Source organism: Eutrigla gurnardus, assembly GCF_963514095.1.
Source record: "Eutrigla gurnardus genome assembly, chromosome: 4".
NCBI classification, from domain to species: Eukaryota; Metazoa; Chordata; class Actinopteri; order Perciformes; family Triglidae; genus Eutrigla; species Eutrigla gurnardus.
The window spans coordinates 27210848-27234199 of NC_139918.1; the positions used below are offsets into that span (position 1 = coordinate 27210848).

The 23352-nt window shown below is 43.5% G+C and overlaps 2 protein-coding genes and 1 long non-coding RNA gene across 4 annotated transcripts in view; 2 read left to right on the forward strand and 1 right to left on the reverse strand.

The window, feature by feature from the left end:
- Positions 1–23352, forward strand: part of LOC311011815 (desmoplakin-A-like) — a 190217-nt gene that overhangs the window by 91736 nt on the left and 75129 nt on the right. The window lies entirely within an intron of this gene.
- dsc2l (desmocollin 2 like) lies at positions 11516–19129 on the reverse strand. The gene is made up of 16 exons (XM_084008783.1): positions 18958–19129; positions 18692–18782; positions 18398–18603; positions 18191–18292; positions 17866–18021; positions 17191–17335; positions 16923–17077; positions 16669–16803; positions 16395–16580; positions 16041–16288; positions 15741–15883; positions 14862–15083; positions 14132–14353; positions 13767–13873; positions 13330–13659; positions 11516–12273 (listed from the first exon to the last, which is right to left on the reverse strand). The coding sequence occupies exons 1-16, from the start codon at positions 18994–18996 to the stop codon at positions 12076–12078; spliced, it is 2685 nt and encodes an 894-aa protein (XP_083864909.1). The 5' UTR covers positions 18997–19129; the 3' UTR covers positions 11516–12075.
- On the forward strand, positions 19041–22845 carry LOC311012947. 2 transcript variants are annotated; one of them, XR_014597089.1, is made up of 4 exons: positions 19041–19149; positions 19507–19685; positions 20776–20992; positions 22784–22845. It is a non-coding gene; the product is annotated as an uncharacterized lncRNA (long non-coding RNA). The 2 variants fall into 2 exon arrangements; XR_014597088.1 differs by having other exon boundaries at positions 19507–20992.

Here is a 23352-nt window from a genome sequence, read left to right on the forward strand (position 1 = left end):
TGGATGGATAGTGTCTATGCTGCTGTTGCCCCCCCCCCCCCCCCCTTCCCCCCCTCTGGGACTTCTTCTTTATTTATTACATTTTTTCCTCAATCCATTAGCTGGATAATTCCACAGGGGCACAAACATGATTTATAAAGTTCTAAAGAGATACATGCGTAGGCTGGCGTGCTGCCTTAATTTTCGATTTACTATTTCATGGAATTGTTTATAAGCTCACATTAAGGCCTCTTTACTTTGGTTGGATAATGGCAAGTTATAAAATAATTATTCAGATGAATTATTAAGGTCACCTTGTGTTTTTTAGATGAGCACAACATTCTCAAGTGCGACTATGTGGAGGACGAGGACGAGGATGAGCATTGTACATTGTGCGTTCCTGTAATGAGCAGCCACGCTGTATTCAGGTATGTAATGTGGCTTTGAGTTTTAAAGCAGCTTGTTATCAGGGGGGGACCGGAAGGATGGGAGCAATACAACATTTTTATCTTATGTTTGTGCAGCCACGGCCATTAGTCTCTCCGAGTTATTAATGGAAATGTTTTACCTTGTAAATATACTCTCCACAGCTGGGAATAAAATGCAATGTTTTTTTGTTTTACCATAGAACCCCAGAGCTGTATTAATAGAAGCCGTCTCCACTGCAATGTTGATGATAAACAAGCTTTACGTCTTTGGTGTGCCGGCCTGTGAGCGAGATGATGACGCTACAAAGTGGATTTGTAGATATTTTAAGATGCTCTCTCTCTCTCTATATATATATATATATATACATATATATATGTCAGCCATGCCAGTTATGTTGGAATGAACAGCTCAATATAGACTGAAAGTAAATGTATTTGCCCACTTTGTTTTAATGTGGATTTTTGTATTTGTGTCTCGTTATCTCGCCCTCTCGCCCTCTTCAACTCTGTTGACCCTCCGGTGGCTCCGTCCTTCTGAATTCACGTTGTTCGGATAAAACTTTGCTCAAAGCAGCAGAACATCATTTTAAATTCTTGTGTCCAGAGATGACCCACAGATGACCTCCTCAGAAATGGAGTTTCCTTTCCACGGTCAGATGGATGAGTGTATAAAGCGTTTAATATTGTTTTTCTTGACACTTCTTTGAGTTGCCCAACCTCAAACTTGATTTAAAATGTTTTTTATTACGACCCCAATCTTGTCTTTAACAAGCGAGGCTACTTTTATTTGCCAAAACCTCACCACACTATTAAGCGGCACATTATCGAAAACCAGCCGGCTGGATGTTCTGAAATGCCTTAAAGTTGCATTCTCTCTACTGGCCATCAGGGGGCGACTCCTCTAGACGCAGAAAAGAAGTCTAATTGCATGGAAGAAAATGATGCTACTTCTCTCTTGATTTGTTATCTCAGTAAACATTGTAAACATGAGTTTATGGTCTTAATCTCTAGTTTCAAGTCTTCTTCAATCCAGCATGATGTTCATTTAGTACATTATGGTTGATTTTCAACACTAAGCTGTTAAGTTGACCTTGAATTATGAAGCTAATTTAAGGCTGCTGCTCTTTTGTTCATCAGATCCACCCGTCACCCCTCCACAGTCTAAATATGGTCTCTTCCATAAGTCGCAAAAATTCTAAGATAGCAACGGCCCAAATCGATTGCTCCAAAACTGTGTGTGATGTCACCATGACTACGTTCACTTCTTCTATGCAGTCTATGGTCAAAACAAGAGTTGTTTTTGCTGTTTAGGTATAAGGACTTGAAATATCTTCATTTTGATGGAATCTTAGGTTTAAACATAACATTTTTTTTATTTTAAAGTGACTTTTAGGACAATTTAAGTAAAGTATAGAGAATCTGGATGCTGCCCCTACAAGGGTCTGTAGCCGTTCACATCTTTTACTCTTTTTTTTATTTCTCCTCTACCCTAAACCCTAAAAGTTTGTAATTATTCTCAGGCATCCAGTCATACAGCAACAATGCCTCCATTAATACCTTCCATGAAAAGAAACAGGGCCTAAATCAGGGCTGTGTGATCCATGTGAGTTATGAAAGGGGTGATGGAGCTGGCTGATAAGAAATGTTATCACACAAGCTGTCATCCGTGGCAGCAATTTGCTGCAGGCCGTTAGTAATTAATCACAGGCGCCCGGTAATGTGTTGGTTTGATCTTGGAGGGATTCACCTTCCTGGACAGTGACCCTCCAAAGGTCAAGCCCCCGGCTTCTCCACTTATAACTACATTATTCCAGTGCACATATTAAATGAGTCAGCGGCACGATTTAATCCAATTGTGTTGCTTTTACAATGCGCAGAAATCATTTTGCCACAGTGATGGATTGTGACTGGAAACACATTGCAGTTAATAACAGAACGCAATACATTCAGTATTAAGTTAAATATTTAACAACCGTTACACTGGTACAGATTGAATAACTGGAAATGCTGTAAAAGCTCCTTAAAACTGTTGTTTTTCATTTCTGCAAAAAGGCCACACACAGGTCCTGGATATTGTCTGGACACATTTCACACTACTGAGTGGATTTTATTTTTTTTTATATAAGAATCGTGCAGCGATTCATCCCACATCGTTGGAATGGCTGATGATGGGGCTTTGATTTGACCTCTTGGTGGAGAGGATGAAAGGTTAGAGGAAAGGAATGACTGCCAAATGTAGCCTCATCGATTTATCCTCCTCCGTCATTCTTTTACCTGCCACTCACAACAGATGGAGCTATTTCTGAAATGTCGGGGTGGCAATCAATGAGAAGAAGATGATGTTCTGGTGGGTGGAGGAGGGTAAAAAAAAAAAGGAACCTTGCCGTTATTTAAAGGGAGAAGCATTGAGAGGGGGAGTTCATCACGTCACATAGGGGGACAGGTGATCCTGCATGTACAGCAGATAGCCGAGGTCAAGGTTGCCTGTCTGCTGAATGTGGGTTTCAGCGTAAGCACTAAGACAATAGCAACCAACACACAGCCCTTCGTTTCCACGACAACCAACCACGAATCCGACTCTGTCAAATCGCGACATTGTGTGGCAATGCGCCGCACCGATCAATCAAATAAATACAAGGGCAATTTTCTTTGTTGGATTGCTTTGCAACACAAACACTGTTTTACATCGTCACCATAGCAACGGAGGATGAAATTATTAAGCCCCTGTCTTCCTGGGTTGTGTTTGTTTTTTTTATCTGCATACCAGAACCCATAAATACATTTTACAGTCGAGCTGAAACAGCTATCTATCTTCTGTAACGTGACGTATTTCCGAGTGAAACAGGACTTTAGTCCACGACCTTCTCCGGCTCTGTGCAGAGCCGAAGCTGCAGATTGATTGGTGGATGGATGGCATATTATTGGTCGGAATTGGGTTGGTGTTAGCTGATGTAAGCGTGTCATATTTTGTTTTACAAGAGGAACTTTTTCTTCCTGTAAAACAAAATATGACACATTGGATTTTGATATGAAAATATCAAGACATTGATTTATTTGTATATATATATTACAGCTTATTTGTTAAATAGGAGTACAACATGACCAGGACGGCATGTAAAAGGGTTAACATTACATTTTTTATTCAACTTGACTTTAAAGTAATAGTTCTATTTCGGTTAATACGTTTATTCCCTTTCTGAGTGAGACGAGAACATCGGTAACTCATATCTGTCTCTTAAAAAGAAGACCGGCCAGTAGCAGGTTAGCTTAGCTTAGCATAAAGGTGGAGGTGAAACAGCTAGCTATGCTCTGATAATTAAAAAAAAAAAGTATCATATTTTTATAATCCTTATAAAATCTGATTATTTTAGTAACACGTAGTTTTACTGAGGGTTATGTTATATTTCTGAACTCCAGGAAGTTACTGCCCCCGGCCAAGAAATAGTCCAGCCCCATTTGATGGGCTAATTTCATTTTGTTATAGAAGAACGAGATTATGTGTTAATTATTGAGTTTAAGAGATACTGGTAGAAAAGGTGTTGTTGACCGGAGCCAGGCAGACTGTGTACCTATTCCAATCTTGATGCTAAGCTAAGCTAACCGGCATTGTTTGTGACGTGCTAAACTAAGCTAAGCTAATCGGCTGCTGGCTGTGGCGTCATTCTACCCTCAGTCAGAAAGGCAATAAGGATATTTCTGAAAATGTGGAATGCCAACTTTATGCAGCTTTAGGATATGGAACAAAAGACAGATCAGTAAAAGTACAGTGTGCTTCTGATATTCATTTTCTTTTTCTTGTATTGATGATCTGATTTGCTAACTCGGTTAAATCTGTGATTTCTATCACCCGGCTGCCGGTTGTCTGGGAACGCCAGCCAAGCGAACCCCGGCGGAGCGCAGCAGATTCGTGCGATGCTTCTTCTTTTAAGGTGGCTGCGTGAGATGCGGGGGTCAACCCTGCGTTTCCACAGTCCACATCATCATTTGCTGGTCTATTTGTGCTCCATCTCGCCGTCCGCCGGCTGCGTTGTTATGTACCGAGACTCCAGATAGGACCGCGTTGATCCGAGTCTGACAGCAAATCAATAAATTGTATTCCCTAAGCATCCGTGTTGGTGGATATATAAAAAAAATGTCTTTTGAGCTCAGTCTTAGAACATGAAAGGGATCGACATGTAAGGAGTGTCGGTGTGGTTTAACTTCTCCAGACTTTGGTATAAATAAACAACAAAGCGGTGACAGGGCTTAGCAGGAGATTTGCTCCTGTGCAGTATTGGATTTTTTTTTTTTTTTTTGCTCCCGTTGTGTTTATATTTATTCAAAGATAATGAAGTCGTATGTCTCGTAAGTCTTATGTGCCCTCTTATACATGCATGTTTGACGTATTTTGCCGAGGCAGATCCTCCCCGACTGATAAACAGCTCTGCTCTGCCGTGTTATTTGCAGAAAATCTGGAAAAAAAAGGTGCCGCCTTTATAAATGATGTTTACATTTAGCCCCCAATAATCCTTGTGTTTTGATTTTGAATTTTAATGTTGGCTTAAGAGAGCGAGAGAGAGAAAAAAAAAAAAACTTTCCCAAGTATCCTCATCAATATGCAAATGTGTTGTTATGGCCATTGAGCTCGGAGGACTGAGGGGGACGAGATTTGGTTGCACGCTTTATATCTACAGCTTCAACCTTTAGCTCGTCTTGTTTTGACACCCACAGTGTCAAAACATTCCCTGAAGTCAAATGTGCAGCGGGCCAATTAAATTCCTCACTAAGACTGTGTGGTTATCAGGGCATAACCCCTGTGTGAGACTCTGCAGTCTGCTGAAGTCTCTCTCTGCACCCCTGCCGAGAGGCTGGCAGCGAGGTGCTAAGCAGCGGCTCACACAGAAGGTGATCAGCCTTATAGATCTGTCACAGCGGGGGGGGGGGGGGGGATCCGGAGTGAGCCTTCATCTTCAGAACCACGACATTCGATGCTCAACATCAGCCTCACCCGAAAGAAAAATCAAACCGCAAACAAACCCACCTGAGAAGCGGCTCGTTAAGGTGGGCCGTCAGGGACTCTGCCTCCTAATCTACCTGTTTATCCTGCCTCACTCAGCCCGTCTATCTCCTTTCTTTTCTACTCCGGCGACTCACACTCTGCTGATCCCAGCGCCTTCGCCTGTTAAATCCGAGCAGCTCGCCTGTTAAATTCCAGCAGTTTGTGAAACATGACAGTGAGGTTTTTTTTTTTTTTTTTCTTTGATTACGACTCCTACAGAGGGGAAAAACACTTTGTCAGGTTTCCGTCAGATAAATGCAACGGGGCCATTGTGCTAATCCGTTGCTCTTCTGACGAGCTAGCAAACGTCACGCCGAGGAACTCCTGAAAGAAACGCTTTCCTTCTGAAGGTTTTCTGGCTCCGACGGCGCCCTTTTTTTGAGATTGCAGTAATTGTCTGTAATCCTTTATGTCTGTTTTTCTTCTCCTTTCGTTATTGTGTTGTTTTCTACGAGTGTGTTCATTATACAGATTATGCTGTGCGGTGCTTGACATATACAGGAGTTGCAACCTCACCCAGAATGCATCTATAGTGTAAACCTCCGCTGGCTGAACGATAATGAACAACCTCCAGTTAACTGCACTTCAGTGCTTCCCTTCAATAGACACAAACACCAGCAGATATCTCCACCACACATGGTTCAGAGGTGCGACTGCAGAGATGAATGGACTCAATAGTGGTCAACCTTCACCATTCATTCCATACAATCATTAAATATAATAATATATATCTTTTTTCTCTCCACTTGCCTCTCGCCGTGGTGGACACTTGATGGTGAGACACAGATTTGTGCTCAGACTTCTTTTCGACTTTTTGTGAGGAATACGATGAAAGTCGAGCTTTCATCTCGCTGCATTTGTTACTTAGCTACATGTTTTGCCATTAACTGGAGGGAAATGGGGTCAGCGCAAAAAATAGTTCCATGTAATTGGGATTTCAAGAAAAAATGACCAGTAAGTTTATCCTTTCATTTCCCCCCGTGTGCGTCACTCGTGTCCTTGTGTTCTCTGATTGCTAGTAAAAACATCTCTATTGGGTAATTTTTACATGGGCATGTTAATATTACTTCAGGGAAAACAATGAAATATTCATTCAGAAAAAGTTTCCCGCAGTCAGTCCACTCGTTAGCCTTTTGGAAAATGATATCTGATCAATGAGATAATGATCGTATGTCAGTGTTGTAAAAAAACCTCAAGGAATCAGGATTTTAGAAAGCAGTAAAAATCCTAAATATAATACCTCTCACCAAAACAAATACATTAACGACAGCTTTGTATGTAGGTTTCACGGATGTAAATAAATGATGTAATACTAGCATTCACACACATATTCTTTTGTTCATCACTTGAATCCTTTGCGACTAATTAAGATCCAGATGTCTCAGTCAGCCTTTCCACTGCCAAACAGATTTATCTGATTAATATGTGAGCTGCACGTTTCGATCGAGTGTGAAAGATTCGGATGGCAACTCCGAGGAAGAACGCCTCCAACAAAACCATATTGCAAGTAATTCAAATGCTTGCATAATTAATGTAAAGCACATCTCGTCAAACGGTGCATTTTAGGGGTATAGGTGTTATAATGATGATAGCACAATAGGAATTTGTTTTAATATCTTTTTACAGTCCGGTTGTTTGTCTTCTGCGATGGACTGGTTACATGTCCAGGATGTAGCCTTCACCCAATGGATGGATGGAGGGATGGATGGATGATAGATGATGGAGGGATGGATGGATGGAGGGATGGATGATAGATGATGGAGGGATGGATGGAGGGATGATGGATGGATGGATGGATGGATGATGGATGGAGGGATGGATGGATGGATGGATGGATGGATGGATGGAGGGATGGATGATAGATGGATGGATGGATGGAGGGATGGATGGAGGGATGGATGGATGGATGGAGGGATGGATGGATGGAGGGATGGATGGAGGGATGGATGGATGGATGGATGGATGGATGGATGATAGATGATGAATGGATGGATGGATGGATGGATGGAGGGATGATAGATGATGGATGGATCGAGGGATGGATGGAGGGATGGATGGATGGAGGGATGATAGATGATGGAGGGATGGATGGATGGAGGGAGGGATGGATGGGTGGATGATAGATGATGGAAGGATGGATGGAGGGATGGATGGGTAGATGATAGATGATGGAAGGATGGATGGATGGATGGAGGGATGATAGATGATGGATGGATGGAGGGATGGATGGAGGGAGGGATGGATGGGTGGATGATAGATGATGGAAGGATGGATGGAGGGATGGATGGGTAGATGATAGATGATGGAAGGATGGATGGATGGATGGAGGGATGATAGATGATGGATGGATGGAGGGATGGATGGAGGGAGGGATGGATGGGTGGATGATAGATGATGGAAGGATGGATGGAGGGATGGAGGGATGATAGATGATGGATGGATGGAGGGATGGATGGGTGGATGATAGATGATGGAAGGATGGATGGAGGGATGGAGGGATGGATGAGATGATGAATGGATGGATGGATGGATGGAGGGATGATAGATGATGGATGGATGGAGGGATGGATGGAGGGAGGGATGGATGGGTGGATGATAGATGATGGAAGGATGGATGGAGGGATGGATGGGTAGATGATAGATGATGGAAGGATGGATGGATGGATGGATGGATGGATGGATGGATGGAGGGATGGATGGATGGATGATAGATGATGGATGGATGGATGGATGGATGGATGGATGGAGGGATGGATGGGTGGATGATAGACGATGGAAGGATGGATGGAGGGATGGATGGATGGGTGGATGATAGATGATGGATGGATGGATGGAGGGATGGATGGGTGGATGATAGATGATGGATGGATGGATGATAGATGATGGATGGATGGATGATAGATGATGGAGGGATGGATGGGTGGATGATAGATGATGGATGGATGGATGGAGGGATGGATGGGTGGATGATAGATGATGGATGGATGGATGATAGATGATGGATGGATGGATGGATGACAATCCAGTTAGCAGAAAGACCATTATAACTTTATCTGGCGTTTGGGTCCTGTAAATAAAAAATGGCAAAAGCAGAAGATATTTGAATCATTAAAGATGTGAGTTTTTGAATTAACTGTCATCACTGCGATGGCAGTAGCAGCTCCATAAATTAGCAGCCTCTCCCCCCGTCTTCCTTTAGTCGTAATGAGCGTGAAGGTGCGATGAGAAGCCTTGTTAGATAAGTGACACCGTATGTCAGCGAAGGCGACTTAAGAGCTCACGATAAGGCAAGTTGTCTCATCACGTGCCTTTTAACGCCTTTAATGCCGCCGTGTGATTTCAGGTGTTTGGTTGCACACGTGACAGACAGAGGAGGAAGCTCAGCCGCCTCCTGGAATAACACATCTCCACGGCCTGTGGGAAACTCACACGAGATGTAAGTGTGACACCTAGTGGCGATGGCGGTCATGACGCCTCACCCTTCACAATAAGGGGAAATGGATCACATGTGCAACACACTATTGCCTTCCTACAATTAATCTGGATTTGCCCAGGGGAGGGGAGGGGGGGGCTGTCGACATGCAGGAACACACACAAATTAGTCACAAGCTAAATTCCATATATACATGACCCGATGTGTGCTTTTCCCGAAGGCACGCGGTGATGAAGAAGTGACTTGAGCGTTCGTAGCAGCTGAAAACCACTTCTCGCGCGTGTCATTTAAAGCCATAAATCCCGAGGCCAAAGTCAACAGGGGGTTGAGGAGTTGCTGCGCTCGGCGTTCTTGGCAGCTTGAAGGCTCCGCTCTCTCCACACTGAACTCAGATGGAGCCGAGTGTCCTCAGACTCGGCGGCGGAGGGTGAAAAACACGCTATCTGGAGAGATTGTTTTCACAGTATGCCGAAAACTAATTACAAGCAATAAATTAATTTCACGCCGCCGCTTTAGACTTAATTGCATCTGTACGGAAGTGAGTGGAAGTGATGGCTCAAGCAGCTCTGATGAGGGTGGACACACACACACACACACACACAAAGTGGTCTATTGAATTACGCGGCTTATCAGTGCCGCCGCTTTACATAAGGATGCACTTGATAATCCTCAAAGAAAATGATCTGAAAACTCCACGTTTGCTGTCGTTTTAATTGCTAGCGAAGGTATTTTGGTCACGCGCCCACCATATGTCGGGGACAGCTGAGCATGTTGGGTATTTTTTGAGCAGCGGGCCTTTGCAAGAAGTGTTTCTTTTGTGCCAACTTATGTGTGAAAATGACAGATCGAGGTGGAATCGGCATCTCATCGTGTCAAACCGCCCTTCCCCGGCGCTCAGTTTGGACTCCCATGATACATTTCACACCTGCTGAATGGTATGCATCTCTACAAATGAGGGGTCAAATGATTCCAGTGCCGTGTCATCGCCGTGACCACCGCGTCGTCCGTGACGACGGAGGGAGCCCCCGGTAACCACGGTATCGCATGGAGCTCGTTTCTAGGAATTCGAGTCATCGCAGCTTTTCATTGCAGATTTCCGGAAAACCAGTTTCTACACAAAAGCTTTTATTTCTGCAGGGGATAGTAATTAAAAAGACAAAAAAAAAAGAGTGTTTATTGGTAAAATAGGGGTAATAAAGCCGCCGTCTATGCTTGGAGTGCCTTCTTTAGATATTTGGGTTAACTGCTCATTTTCATTATTTTCAGTGAAGTGACTTTTCAAGATTCCCCCTAATTGGCCCCGGTGGGATTTTGAGCAAAAAAAAACCAAAAACCTTGAAGTTCCCCATCTCATTCACATCCTCCCCTAATTGTGACAGTATTATTCTAATCTGTGCAGATAATATTGTTGTATTTTGAAACAAGATTCCCAGGGTTTGATCTTAGCCAGAGACCAGCTTCATTCCAAGATTTAATTTCCCTTTTCTTTTTTCGTCCCGCCGCTGCTCTCCATTGTCACCTTTGATACTCATCACCACAATCACATGACAGATGGTCCTTTCTGGACCCTCTAATTATATTTCCAGCTTCAGATTCGCAATTCATCACACTGATGCATGATCTGCATGTCATCTGAACAACAGTTGGCGATTGTTTACGAGCACCAATGCTTTTCCTTTTTTTTTTATCTATACATTAATAATCCATAATTGACCAACGTGCAATAACATCAATAAATCATGGGGGATTTCAATTTGGGTTTTTTATTACATTTGCTATACTGTATTATTTATTCATGATGGTGTATAATGTAGCTAAGCTTGTTATCTACAGAGTCTCATCATTTTAAATATGATGAATTAAAAGCGGCATTGATCGGAGCCTACAGTGGATTTTCCTGTTACTGGAAAATTTGTCCGAAAGATGACAGCTTTAATAAAAAACAACGGTGTTGCAACTTCACTTCGGGGGCAACAAGTACGGAACTGTGAGTTACAGGAAAGGCAACAACAGTGTTCTAATGCGCCGAGCTGATCTGCAGCAGACCGGAGGTAAACATTAGCTCGGGGTGGAGGAGCTTGGCAGCGACGCTGTGCCCTTCGTATTGTGCAAAGCTCGCAGCCAGTGAATCATTCACCAGAGAACACACAGATACCGGGCACAATGAACGCCTGGGTTTGCTCTTAACATTCTGTTCCATCACTCCGCCAAAGTGCGGAGTCAAAGGAAGCCTGTTTTCTTTAACCGAGCAGATTAACTTTCAAAGTACTTCTCGAGCCGTTTAATAAGAGTTTTATTGTTGTGAATCTCTTTTAAAAACTACACCAGTTCACCAAGAGAAACATTCTTTCATGTAAACTTCAGCTGGATATGCGTTAACCAGCAGGTTCAGGGACATTTTTCTTTCCGTTGGCGTTGAGTGTTTGTATTCAAAGAGCCGCAGGCAGCTTCAGTATCACCTCGCTCGTCATATTCACGGCCTCGTGCCGACTTTCACAGGATCGCTGTCAACGTGTTGCAACGACCTCGGTGAGACACGGATGCCGAGGCTACGCCCGAAATCTCAGGGAAAGTGTAATTACTGTTTAAAGTAGAAATCAGTGGTTTAGTTTTAAAAACGAGACATCAGTCCAAGCGTGTCACTGAAAACGTTAAGAGGAAGGCAGTTTTATTTAGTTCAATTTCATTCACGCATATATTTGTTTTTATTTTTTTCTTTAAAAAATATATCAAAACTATAAAAGTTAAAGTTTTCAACTCAGCCACACGAATGCACGATCGTATCACTTACTGTGAACACAGATGATTAGCAATAACCAAGATACCCAGCGTTTTAACTCATACAGTAGATGGAAAACCCCGCGCAGCCCCTCACTGCATGTATCCCCTTATAGCCCTCCCTCCCTGCCCCCGCCCCCACCTTCGGGTGTAGCCGATGGATGGATAGACTCTAAAGACACAACACACGACACAAAGTATGTACAAATGACTGCATCTGCATAGTTTTCAGTGCAAAGACTTTTGCCAAAAAGCAGCAAAGAAAAAAAAACAACAAAAAGAGATAGCTGATGTCGGCCTGCTTGTTCTTTTTCTCATTCATGTTCAGGGGCACGACAAACCGCTCAGATCCAAGGCCTCGCCGCATCCTGCACCGTGAAAAACCTAAAACACTGTTAATTCTCCAGTGTGTCGTGCGTTCATGTCTTTCTGCAGACTTCTCCGAGCGTTTTGAACTTGGGCCCGAGCGAGTTCAGGAAGTCCAGGTTGTCGTTGTCGCCAAAGTCACTGCAGCATCCCACGGAGCCGGCCGGCGAGCCCACGCCCTCGAACCCGTAGGTGTGGGTGAGGTCGTCGGCGTAGCGCCCGTCCTCCTCCGTTCCAAAGTAGGTCAGCTTCTGCAAGACAAGGCGGAGGGGAGAGAGGGCACGTTATCGCTCGGCATGGACTGAGCCCTGAGCGATGGGAGGGCAGAGATACGACACCGTGTGATAACGCCGGGCTGCTCAGGATATGACAGGCAGTCAGATATTACACACAGAAATAATATCTCTCACCGAGAAGTTGAAAAATAATAAAGTTTACGGAGGATACCATCACGGCTTAGAGAACAAGATTATATTACACCGGAGAGTACCTAAGCTCTTACAGATAACAAAGAACTTATTAAACCTCAGAGATTTAATTCTGCCTTCCACTCTTGGACACTTGTGTTTTCTTCTGAGATGTGTGTATATAATAACACATATATATATATATATATATATATATATATATATATATATATATATATATATATATATATATATATAGGGGATGATAGAGGATATTATTGTGGATCGCAACAAAAACATTGGCAATAAGTTGATTGTGGTGAATTTTATTGGGATAATCGTGAATATCTGGTAACATTCTTGTTATTATTGATTTATTTCTGCAGGGGAATTTTATGATTTATGATTACCTTATTTAAGCTCATGTTTTAGTGCCATTTTAAGCACATTTTGGTGATTATTGGGATACTTGTGAATCGCAAAAATATATATATATTAGGGGTGGGTAAAAATATCGATGCTGCAATATATCGCGATACTTTGCCACCCAATACAATATCGATTTTTCAACTCCAAAGATCGATTTTAAAAAAATTTAATAAAATAAAGATTCATGTTTAGACGTGTTGTGAATGCAGTACTTTATCCTTTTTCATTTTATTTTCAATGTTTATTCCAGTGAATTTCATGGGAATAATAAAATGGAGAGGCTGTTTTGAATGAAATAGTTTTGACTCAATTTGTCCTCTGATCAATATCATCTGATGTACATATACAGGTACTTGTGTTTTCATCTTTATTCATATCGTGATACGTATCATATTGTGAGGTTCTTGCCAATACTCACCCCTAATATATATATATATATATATAATTTTTCTAACAATTAAACAACATTACCTGGACTAGGTAGCGGCCGTTTGTTTGCCAGTTGTGAAGGTAAGACGAGTCCTGGGTGAGGTATCTGTTGTCGAAGCTGGCCCTGTTGTCGAAGCTGGCCCCGCTGCCCAAGAGAGTGCCTCCAAAGTGCTGCTGATTACCAAACTGGTTGTACTGGCCAGAGTAGAACTTGTGCACATCCGCTGCGCTTATTTCAGACATCCCGTTCTCGTGTGCGCCTTTAACCCCCAAAGTGCCGGAGCCGTTGCTTCCAACCCACCCGGCGTTCACGCCCTTAACGGAGCCCATCACGACCGGATCGGGGAGGGGGACCTTGATGAGACTGGAATCCTGTACAGGAAAAACAAATGCATAAACAAAGCAAAAGAGAAGACAACGTTTCGATAAAAGACGTACGGAATGAGCCGAGGAAATGCTTTTGATTATTATCTCCTCACCACTTCATCCCCAGGCGACTCTGTGTTTGATTTGAGCAGGATTCCTCCGCCGTCCTCGATCTCTTGTTTCTGTGCCTTTGTCACACAGAAGAATGCGAGCAGTAAGGCTGCAATAACAAAAAACAAGCACGTTAGAAATCATTATTATATTATACCAAACAGTGCTCCACGTGTGACCACATATCAATGCGCTGTGTGCAATAAGAAATGCATAATTCAGTGACGGCACCTCTAATTATTCATCACTCTTCTTCTTTTGCTTTCACACATGCCTGAGCATAACATTCCTGTTTCATTATCTAGACTGTGTAGTCTCACAATGTCGGGTGGGAAGAGTGGGGTGGTGGTGGGTGGGGGGGACTCACCGAGGAGGAGGAGAAGCAACAGAGGCAGCAGTAAAGCCAGCCACCCCAGTGGCCCGAATGTCACAGAGCTTTGGTTGGCCAAGCATTCTCCAGCACTGCAGCGGCAGATCCTCACTGTGGCCATCTGTGTTTTACCCTGGCCCTGCAGATCCGCGACCTCCACGGGGACGTGGTAGATCCCGGTCGGGAGGTCTTTCATCTGCTGCAGCGTGGCTGTCGTGTCTGAGGAGGAAGTAGTGTTTAAAAAAAAATGCTGCTCCAAGAAACTGTGCACTTCACACTTGGAAGTTCATCTCCAGGACAGACTGAACAAGACATACTTTACCCCCAAAATATTCACCCTCAATACTAGAGCATGAGTAATACAGTGGCCAGTAGAATATGTCTAATATTAGCTTAGAAGTTGTTGTTCAAGAGAAAAGTGTCAGCATTTCATGGTTTGTCCACCAGGGAGCGCAAGTTTATTTTGTTCAACTGTAAATCGCTTCATGTTTAAAAAATATATACTGGCTAATATTGTAATTTGTTAAAACTCCTTTTGATATATTTCCAGTGCTGGAAAGTAACATTTACAGAAGTACTGTACTTTATGTATTTAATAAGTAATACTTTACTATATTTGAAAGGCAGGTATTGTAGATTTTACTGCAGTAGGTTAATTTATATCAGCTATAATTAAACTACCTGCATTCATGATAATGATCCAATAATATAATGTATGTCCACCTACCGTTAAATTTCGTCACAGACCACTTGCCGTCGTGATCGGCGGGCAATCGGAAGCTGAAGGGGGCAGAAAAGGGCGAGTCGTCGTTGTCCTCGGCTACGACCAGCAGCGAGCCGAGCTGCCCTTCCTTCTCACACATCACCATCTCGCCGTCGGGGAGCGTCGGCACGTTGTCGTTCTCATCTTCCACCACCAGGATCACCGTGCCCGTTCCCGTCTTGGAGCCTAAAAAACACACGAGTATCACATCAGTATTTCCGTGAGAATCGTCGTGGAAATTTCAAATTTTTAAAGAAACGATTCACACAATGAGTCATTGTAAATGACTAAACAGGTGTGTGTTTGTTCCGACACATGGGTGGAGCCGGCATTCCTAATACTGCCGAAAAGGCAACGGAGTGCGTTTAAAAAACAGGTTGTAGACGTGAGTCAAGAATTAGTCAGCAGCGAGGTGTTGTTTCTTTATCAGTCGGTTGGTTCAACGGTTCAGCAGAATTACGGGAGATGTACCCGACTTATTACAGGAATTCATCCGGAAACGGAAAAGGTTTGTGGTTCAAACAATCAACACGTCAGTAGATTTAAAAAAAGACAGGTGCCAACATGCGACTAAATGACACCACAAAACATCCTTATCCTTTCACTGTGGTGTCACTGTGGTTTTCTTGTTTTCTACTTCTGGCAACTGCCTTGAAAAATCCTAAAAGTGGTGTTCATTCATGATGATCGTCTTGCTGAACTAAACGTGTAGATATCAAGAACTTTATTTCGTCGAGGGAACAAGTGAACCTGCAGAAAAGACTACTTCCATCATCCCTGCAGCACTCTATGTAAGTGTGTTTTTGTTGTGTCATAAGTCCACGGCAACTAAAAGCAACTTACTGGCGTCAACAGCCTTCACGGTGAAGTTGTAAATTCCATTCCGGACAAAATGTGACTCTCTGTCGATTGTGTTCGCCACCCGGAGCTCGCCGTTATTTCTGTCCACGTTGATCCAGGAGGCCGGCTCCACCACCTTGTAATACCTGAGAGAGAGAGGATGGGGGGAAAACAGTTGCTTCTGAGTGAGCAATGCAACATCCTTTCAGTTTGGCAGTGAAAGTCTGCCCTCCGGTGTTACAGAGAAGCAACTTGAGTTGCTGCAATGAGCCATAGTTTGTAATATGAGGTCAGAGGGCTTACTTGATGCCGTTGCTGCTCTTGGTCTCGGGGTCCAGAGCGGTGTAGGCTCCGATCAGCGTGCCGTTGGGGATGTTCTCTTTGACGGTGTAGGTGACGGTCGGGGCACTGAACTCCGGACCCTCGTCTTCGTCGAGGACGGTGATGTCCACGGGGATGGACGCCCACGGGGCGCTGGTGCCGATCAGGTTGGCTTCATTACGGGCACTGATCATAAGCTTTAATTTCTTCGTCAGCTCGTAATTTAAAGGCTGGAGAACGAGAGAGGGGGGGCGTATTGTAAATACACATCTATTCACTGCTGTTATAGGCCTTTATTTATTATTATTAATGATAATAATAGGAAATCTCGCTCACCTTTGCCACATACAGAAGCCCCTCGTTAGTTTTGGGGTCAGTGTCGATTCTGAAATTCCCATCTTGGTTCCCTTGAGTGATGACGAACTTGGAAATCCAATTCTTTGTGTTTTTTAAATCCTTATCTTCGACGGGAATACGAAGGATGAGTTTTCCGCTTTCGTTTTCTTTCACGTTGACTGCATACTAGAAGAAAAACCGCAAGCGTGTTACGACCAATCTTTAAATGAGGTCTAATTGTATTCTCTTAAATGTTTTGTGACGTCTCACTTACAGACTTTGCTGTGAAAGTGGGCGGGTTGTCGTTGATATCGCCCACGGTGATGGTTGCCGTTCCGGTGTTGGACAAGCCATTTACTGCACCCTCCATATCTGTGATTTTTACCGTCACCAAATGCTTGTCTTTGACCTAAAAAAAAAAGGGGGACAAAGCAATACGACTATGAAAAATACAAAATAAGGAGGAAGCAAGATGAAGCATTCTGATTTTGGTATTTCACAATCGATGATGAATACACTGGCGCTCACCTCTCTGTCCAGGCTGTTGGTTACCGTGGTGATGACACCTGTCACTGAGTTGATGGCAAACAGGTCCAACCCTGTCAAGAGAGTATAGCTGATCTTGACGTGGCGGCTTCCTGGTTGGTCTCTGTCTGTAGCGTTCACCTTCCCCACCACTGTGCCTGTTGTGAGAAAAAAAAACGGAATCGTGAGTTTTTTCGTCACACAGACCGGATGTTAGCCCCCGCCGGATCACTGCTGACCGTTTCACTGCTGACCGTTTCACCGTCCTCACCTGGGATGCTCTGCTCCGGCACAGTGAACTGTAGGTTGTCTGTGAACGTCGGAGCGTTGTCGTTCACGTCGTCCACGATTACTTGGATGTCCAGAGGCAAGTCCGTCTCCTGATTGGTGTTCACGTCGAAAACTCTGGTTGTCAACTGTGACGGAGGAGGGAGAATTTTAGAATCGATGTTTAATGTCATTTAAAGTGCCTTTCAACCCATGTACCGCAGTGTCAGGTATGAATTATTCCACTTCGAGGGTCAAGGGTCACTCTAGAAATTCAACTGTTTTTCAATTAATAATTTAAATTGCTATAGCCTCTTCCAACGTCTCTCGGTTGTGACCTTGGGATTCAAGAATTTTCTGACGGCTATATTTACTGTTATGACATTTTATGATTGATTCTTTTTGAAGGTAAGGGGGGGGGGGGGGGCTCAGTGGTAGAGCGGGTCGTCCTCTTATCAGCTGGTCTGTATCACCAAAGTGTCCTTTAGGGGAAGATACCAAACCCCAAATTGTTCCTGAAGACTGTGCATCAGTGTGTGATTGACTTACAGTGGCCTCTGCTGTGTGTGTGTGTGTGTGTGTGTGTGTGTGTGTGTGTGTGTGTGTGTGTGTGTGTGTGTGTGTGTGTGTGTGTGTGCGCGCCATGTGATTGTCAGAGTAACCATCGTTTCACACTCACTATGAACCTCGGGAACTCCTCGCGGTCCACCGCCCTGTGCAGGATCAACATCCCGCTGGCCCGGTCCAGACTAAAGAGGCCCACTGGCCGCATGTTGACACCCGGACCACTGATGGTGTAGTACACTTTGTGATTGGCCTGCGAGTCTGACTCGAGCTGGAAAAAAAGACAACGCATTCATACACATTTCAACAGACAATCTGCCAGCGGCAGGTATATTTAAAATAACAAGAAAAGAGTAATTAATAGGTGTGTCTGGGTGCAACGGTCATGTTTAAACCTGACATTCACTACAGGTGGTTTTCCAACATGGAGGTCAGCTTACCTTTTCAATCTCTTTGGGATAGGGTCCCGCGTCATTCTCCAATATGTTGAAGGGTGGGGGGCTCCAGCGCCTCTTGAAGCGCTTCAGCAATCCTGCAGGTGACTGAACCATGCAAACAGGTGCGGAAGGTTACATAGGGGGGAGGGGAGGGGGTAAAAAGCCCACTTTTACACGTATTAACCCGCTATAAACCAGGTATTATCTTACCTTTGCCTTCGTTCCGGTGAAGCTGCGGACAAGGTGGACGACCATCTCACTCCCAGGTCCGCTGTGGCCCAGAGACCTGACGGAAAATGTCCGCCCCGCCGCCGCCACCGACACCACCGTCGACGCTTCGATAACTCCGCGGTTCGTTAACGTGAAGTCAGGGTCGCTCAGGCGCATTGATTTGGCGTCGCAGTCGGTAAGTTGGACTGCAAACAGAGAGAGTTAAAGGTGAGAAAAAAAGGCTGAAACTATCCGGTAAAGAATCAATGAAGAAGAAGTAGTCCGCTGGTCTACCTGTGGTGATATGGAATCCGGGCTCGACCGTTTGCGGCACAACCACGTAGCGAGACCCGGGGAGAAGACACGACTCCACACGGGACAGGACCTGGAGGTCAGAGTCGGTGTTAAAGCGAGTTTAAAAATAAAGCTTTACCGAACCTCCATTAAAAAGTTGCCACTTTAATAGAAAACGGTTACATTGTTCATTCAAGCGCGACGCGTGATACGCTACTTTTGTATCGAATAAAAACCTCCGAGATCAAACAAAAGGAAGAACTTACCGACAGCAAGAATATGTTGAAAATGAAAACCTTCGCCATTGTTTTGGACAACTTTTTGTGTGTAGCAGGAAGCCGAGGACCTCCCGACAGAGATCGGGAAGAAGATGACAGATTCGAAGAAGACGAATGTGCGCTGGTGCTGGTGTGTGGACGCGCAGACTTGACTCCCGCTGCTGTCCGTCGCTGCTGGCGGTGAGTCAACAGACGGCCACACCTCAGCCGCCACACCCAGACGAACCTCCCCGCTAAGATCCGCAGGCAGGCAGCTCCTGGATCTGCTCATTAAAAAAAAAAAAAAAAAAGGAAATCTATTTTTCTGCCAGCAGGGGGAAATAGTGCTTTCATGTGCCAAGTTGAGCTAATACTGTATATTTAAGATTAATGCAAAGCACTCAAAAGTTATTATTCAAATGTTATTATTGTTGTAAAATATGCTATAACAGTTTATTAATGCTGTGCAGGTGTTTTTACTGTACGCTGCAGTAAGCGCCCCTCCCTGCTAGTGTAATCACTTGTTTGTTTATCTGCTTGTTTTTCTGGTCTGAGAAGCCTCTCCCAGGTCTACGCGGAGACTGACCCCAGCATGGCCTCTTCCTCCCCTGCAGCTCCCAGCGAAGCATTCTGGTGAGAGGAGCTCCTCTCTCAACACCGCAGGAATGTTTGCTGAGCGAAAGAAGCCTGGCGTGGGGAGGGAGAGCGCTCGCTATCTCCACAAACACGCTGATAAGGTTGAGTGGTCAGAGGCAGCAACACTGGGTCTGTGTTCTGGTTGGGTCTGCTGTTAACGAGAGGAGGGGGGGGATGCTGCCTGAAAAGTGCATGTAGGGAAGTGGGACTACGTGCAGCTGCAACAGGAAAGGTGAGAAAAATGGCAGGAAGACTGCAGCGCTGTGAGTCATGGGCGTGGACGTAATGAAATGCTTGAGAGTCTTCACTGTAAATACAAGACAGACTCAGCGAAATCCCCCGCCACTCCCAACAACAAATGAAAGTGAATTGTAGTTTCTCTCTGGCTTCGGTGTGTGTTTACAGAATAATGTTTAATCAGATAAACTTCTGCTTTATTATTGTTGGTGGCTTAGAGTCTGCCCCCCCCCCCACACACACACACACACACACACTACGATCAGTCATGCTGTGTTTGTGCTTCTGCAGAAAAACAACAGAACAATCATGGAGTTTTAACATGAATCATACTTTGAGTTAGAAGTGACGTCCAGAAGCCAAAAAGTGTCACGTCAGCACAATGTTCAATTCGTCGAGACCTGGATGAACGCAGCAAGGGTGTGTGTGTGTGTGTGTGTGTGTGCACTTTGGCATAGTTTCTATCTTCCCAACGGTGTGTGTGCAGCTGCCAGCTCGCCATAGATGCCTGAAGACTAATACGTGATGCTCTCCAGAAGCAAATTTAAAAGTTGGCATGCACCCGAGGAAAACAAGTTTTTTGCACCTTATGCAACTACTCCACCCTTCTCTCTATCTCTCCACTCCCTTGTTGGGGCGAGTGCCAGCGACAGGCAGGGTCATGGTGGGTGTTCGGGTGAGATGAGTCGCTCTAGACGACAGCAGATGTGACGAATGGCTGTCTCATTACGAGTGTCTCAGTTACAATGTGTGCTTGTGTCACATTATAGCATGTGTGTAATCACACGGAGACCGGTTTGATTCCGGCGGACACACCTATCTGGAACACAGATCCAGCCCTGAGATAAACACTGCCTTAGTGCAGGTTGTGTGTTGTGTTGCAACAGATTTGGGCAGGTGTTGACTCGACTCCATTGTGATCCTTTTTTTTTTTTTCTGCTATTGAATGTACAGAAGGAGATCCGTCACTAAAATCACTCATGCAGCAGAGAAGGTGTTGACATGGCTGTGGGTCCAGCAGGATGATCGCAGTGGGCCTGATGCCCCTCCCCCACCCGGCTAGGTCGCTTGGGCCTGATGCCCCCCCTCCTCCACCGGTCGGGTCGCCTGGGCGATGGCGTTAAACGACCTGAAACGCGTCACGAATGACGTGTCCAAGTTGCATCAAAAGGTGTGTGTTTAAAAGCTACTGAGATATTTATACCTACTGAGAAATTTATAAATATATATATATATATATATATATAATTATTATTATTTTTTTTATATATATATCATTTTCCAATTTCTCTGTATCTTTTTATTGCGGGAACAGAAAAAGTAAAAAGTTTAATGAAAAGTAAATATATTTCTCATAATCAACATAAATAAATATGAATTGTCTGAACAGGAGAAAAAATAGATCCACCTCCTCCATTCCTCAACTAACTTCATTATTGTGTATCATGTTTCTATGTGGTGTCCTTGTCGATGGATGTCTACTACTGACAACACTTTGATGAGTCCAGGACAACATTAAAGTATATTGTTCTATTCTATTCTATTCGTGTCTCAGATCAGCTCTTGTGACCCGAAGCTTTTATTCCTTTTTTAGTGTCAACAGTCAGGGACTGTAAAGTCTGGTTCAAGTGGTCCTTTAGCGTTGTGACGTTAAACACGGGGTTCCCAGGGGAATCCCGGAGGACTTAAATAAAAAGGTAAACAGAGAGAACGACACGTGGGGACGGTGCAAACAAAGTTATTCTCTAAAGAGGATCAGCAACACTCGTTTCAATTAACGTCACAGAAGCGACACCAATTCGGGTTCTTTGGCTTCCCAGCGATTCGATTAACGATTCAGTAGTTGGCGATTCGATTCAAGGACAGTTTTTTTATTTATTTATTTATTTATTTTTTGGAACGATTCGATTCAGTAACTTGTAACCAAAAGTCTATCTCCATGAAATAAACATGCAATAATGCGAGTGAGACTATCTGTGTTCTTCTGAAAGGTGAAAAAAATAAAGCACAGAATTACTTATTTAACATATTTATTCTATAAAAAAATAGTCCTGCATAATATTTTATGCTGAATACAAAAATGGAATTAAACATCAGTTATTTTTAACATTTTTCAATAGACTACATGCTGGCAGGGGAGAGAGTGTCTTAAACGTATTAAAACATTAATCATAAGTAAGAATCACGATTCATACGATTAAACGCATTTATATGGATTATTGGTGAAGTCAAAACGATTCATTCTATTTATTTATTTTATTTTAGATCGATTTACTAACAATCGATGCATCGCATGAATCGTTACACTACTAATATATACATATACACACACATTTTGAGCATTAAGTTGAATCAACACCTCCTTCAAAGAGTTTCAACTAATCTGCAACACTGTGTTAATTCAGCTTCCTCCGGTGTGCTGCTTTACTGCTTTAAATACGTCACATCCCTCCCTCATAGACTTCTGCTGTCGTCGCCGCTCCTCTAACAGTGGTAACAACCTGCTGCAGATTGGGAAACGAACCAAAACATCGGATTAAAGGGATCGTCCGCAAATTCTTTGTCTCACCGTGATTAAGAAATGAGGCGCGGCCCGTCCACCTGAGTAAAAGATCACTGAGAGTGAATAACGATGGCTCAGAGAATTCCAGTAAAACAAATGCATCTTAATTAATTTAGAGGAACCGATGGTCATATCAGGAGGAGAAACCGATACTGTATTCCCTCACACACACACACACACACACACACACACACACCTTTGACCATGAGGAGTAAAACTTTCATGTATCCTAGCAACGCAAACAGTTTTTTTTTCTCCCCCCTTTGTGTCTCTTTGTTATACAAACAAACACCCCTCCACACAAACACACACACACACACACACACACACACACACACACACACACACACGGTCCAGTGTGCAGCTGAACGTTTCACTCTGGGAATTTCACATTCACAGGTGAAGTTCTACAGACGAGTGGGAAAGTTGGTCCAAAATAACTCCGGTGCTGTAAAAAACATTTTTTTTAAACCTGTTTTTATTCAAAGGAGAATACATTCAGTGAATAATTGTATTAATTTTACATCATTTTTTATGTTTTGTATTTGTTTAAATGTGCAAACAGAAGCTCATTTAAATGAGTGGATCGCTGCTATTTTCCTCATTGTTTGACATTGACGTCACATTGAAAGTTTTAAAGTTTTGCAACTTGTTTTCTATGAATTTGTTAATGAAATGTGTTCAGAACGGTTTAAATGTAACACACGTTGTCGTTATAATGCTTAATATATGCTTTATATGCTAAATGCCCTAAATGTAAATGTATTAAAGCATTAGAACCGTTAAATGGTAGAAACTTAACTTTAGTAACAAAAAACAAGCTCATCTCCATGTGAGTGTCAAATCTCTACATTTACTTTGCTACTGTTTCTACTTTATTATCATGATTATTACCTTTTTTTAACCTGTACCGCACTCCCGTCCGTCCTGACAGGGATGTAAAGCTCTGAGGCACATTTGTGATTTGA

What these genes read in the sequence shown, in the direction of transcription:
- dsc2l (XM_084008783.1), bottom strand. Translation starts at nt 18,996, where the DNA reads ATGGCGAAGGTTTTCATTTTCAACATATTCTTGCTGTCG. An exon ending in AGGAGTTCCCGAGGTTCATA is followed by an intron (nt 17,336 to 17,865) that starts GTGAGTGTGAAA and finishes CCTCCGTCACAG; the next exon opens with TTGACAACCAGAGTTTTCGA. An exon ending in CGTGAAGGCTGTTGACGCCA is followed by an intron (nt 15,084 to 15,740) that starts GTAAGTTGCTTT and finishes TGTGTTTTTTAG; the next exon opens with GCTCCAAGACGGGAACGGGC.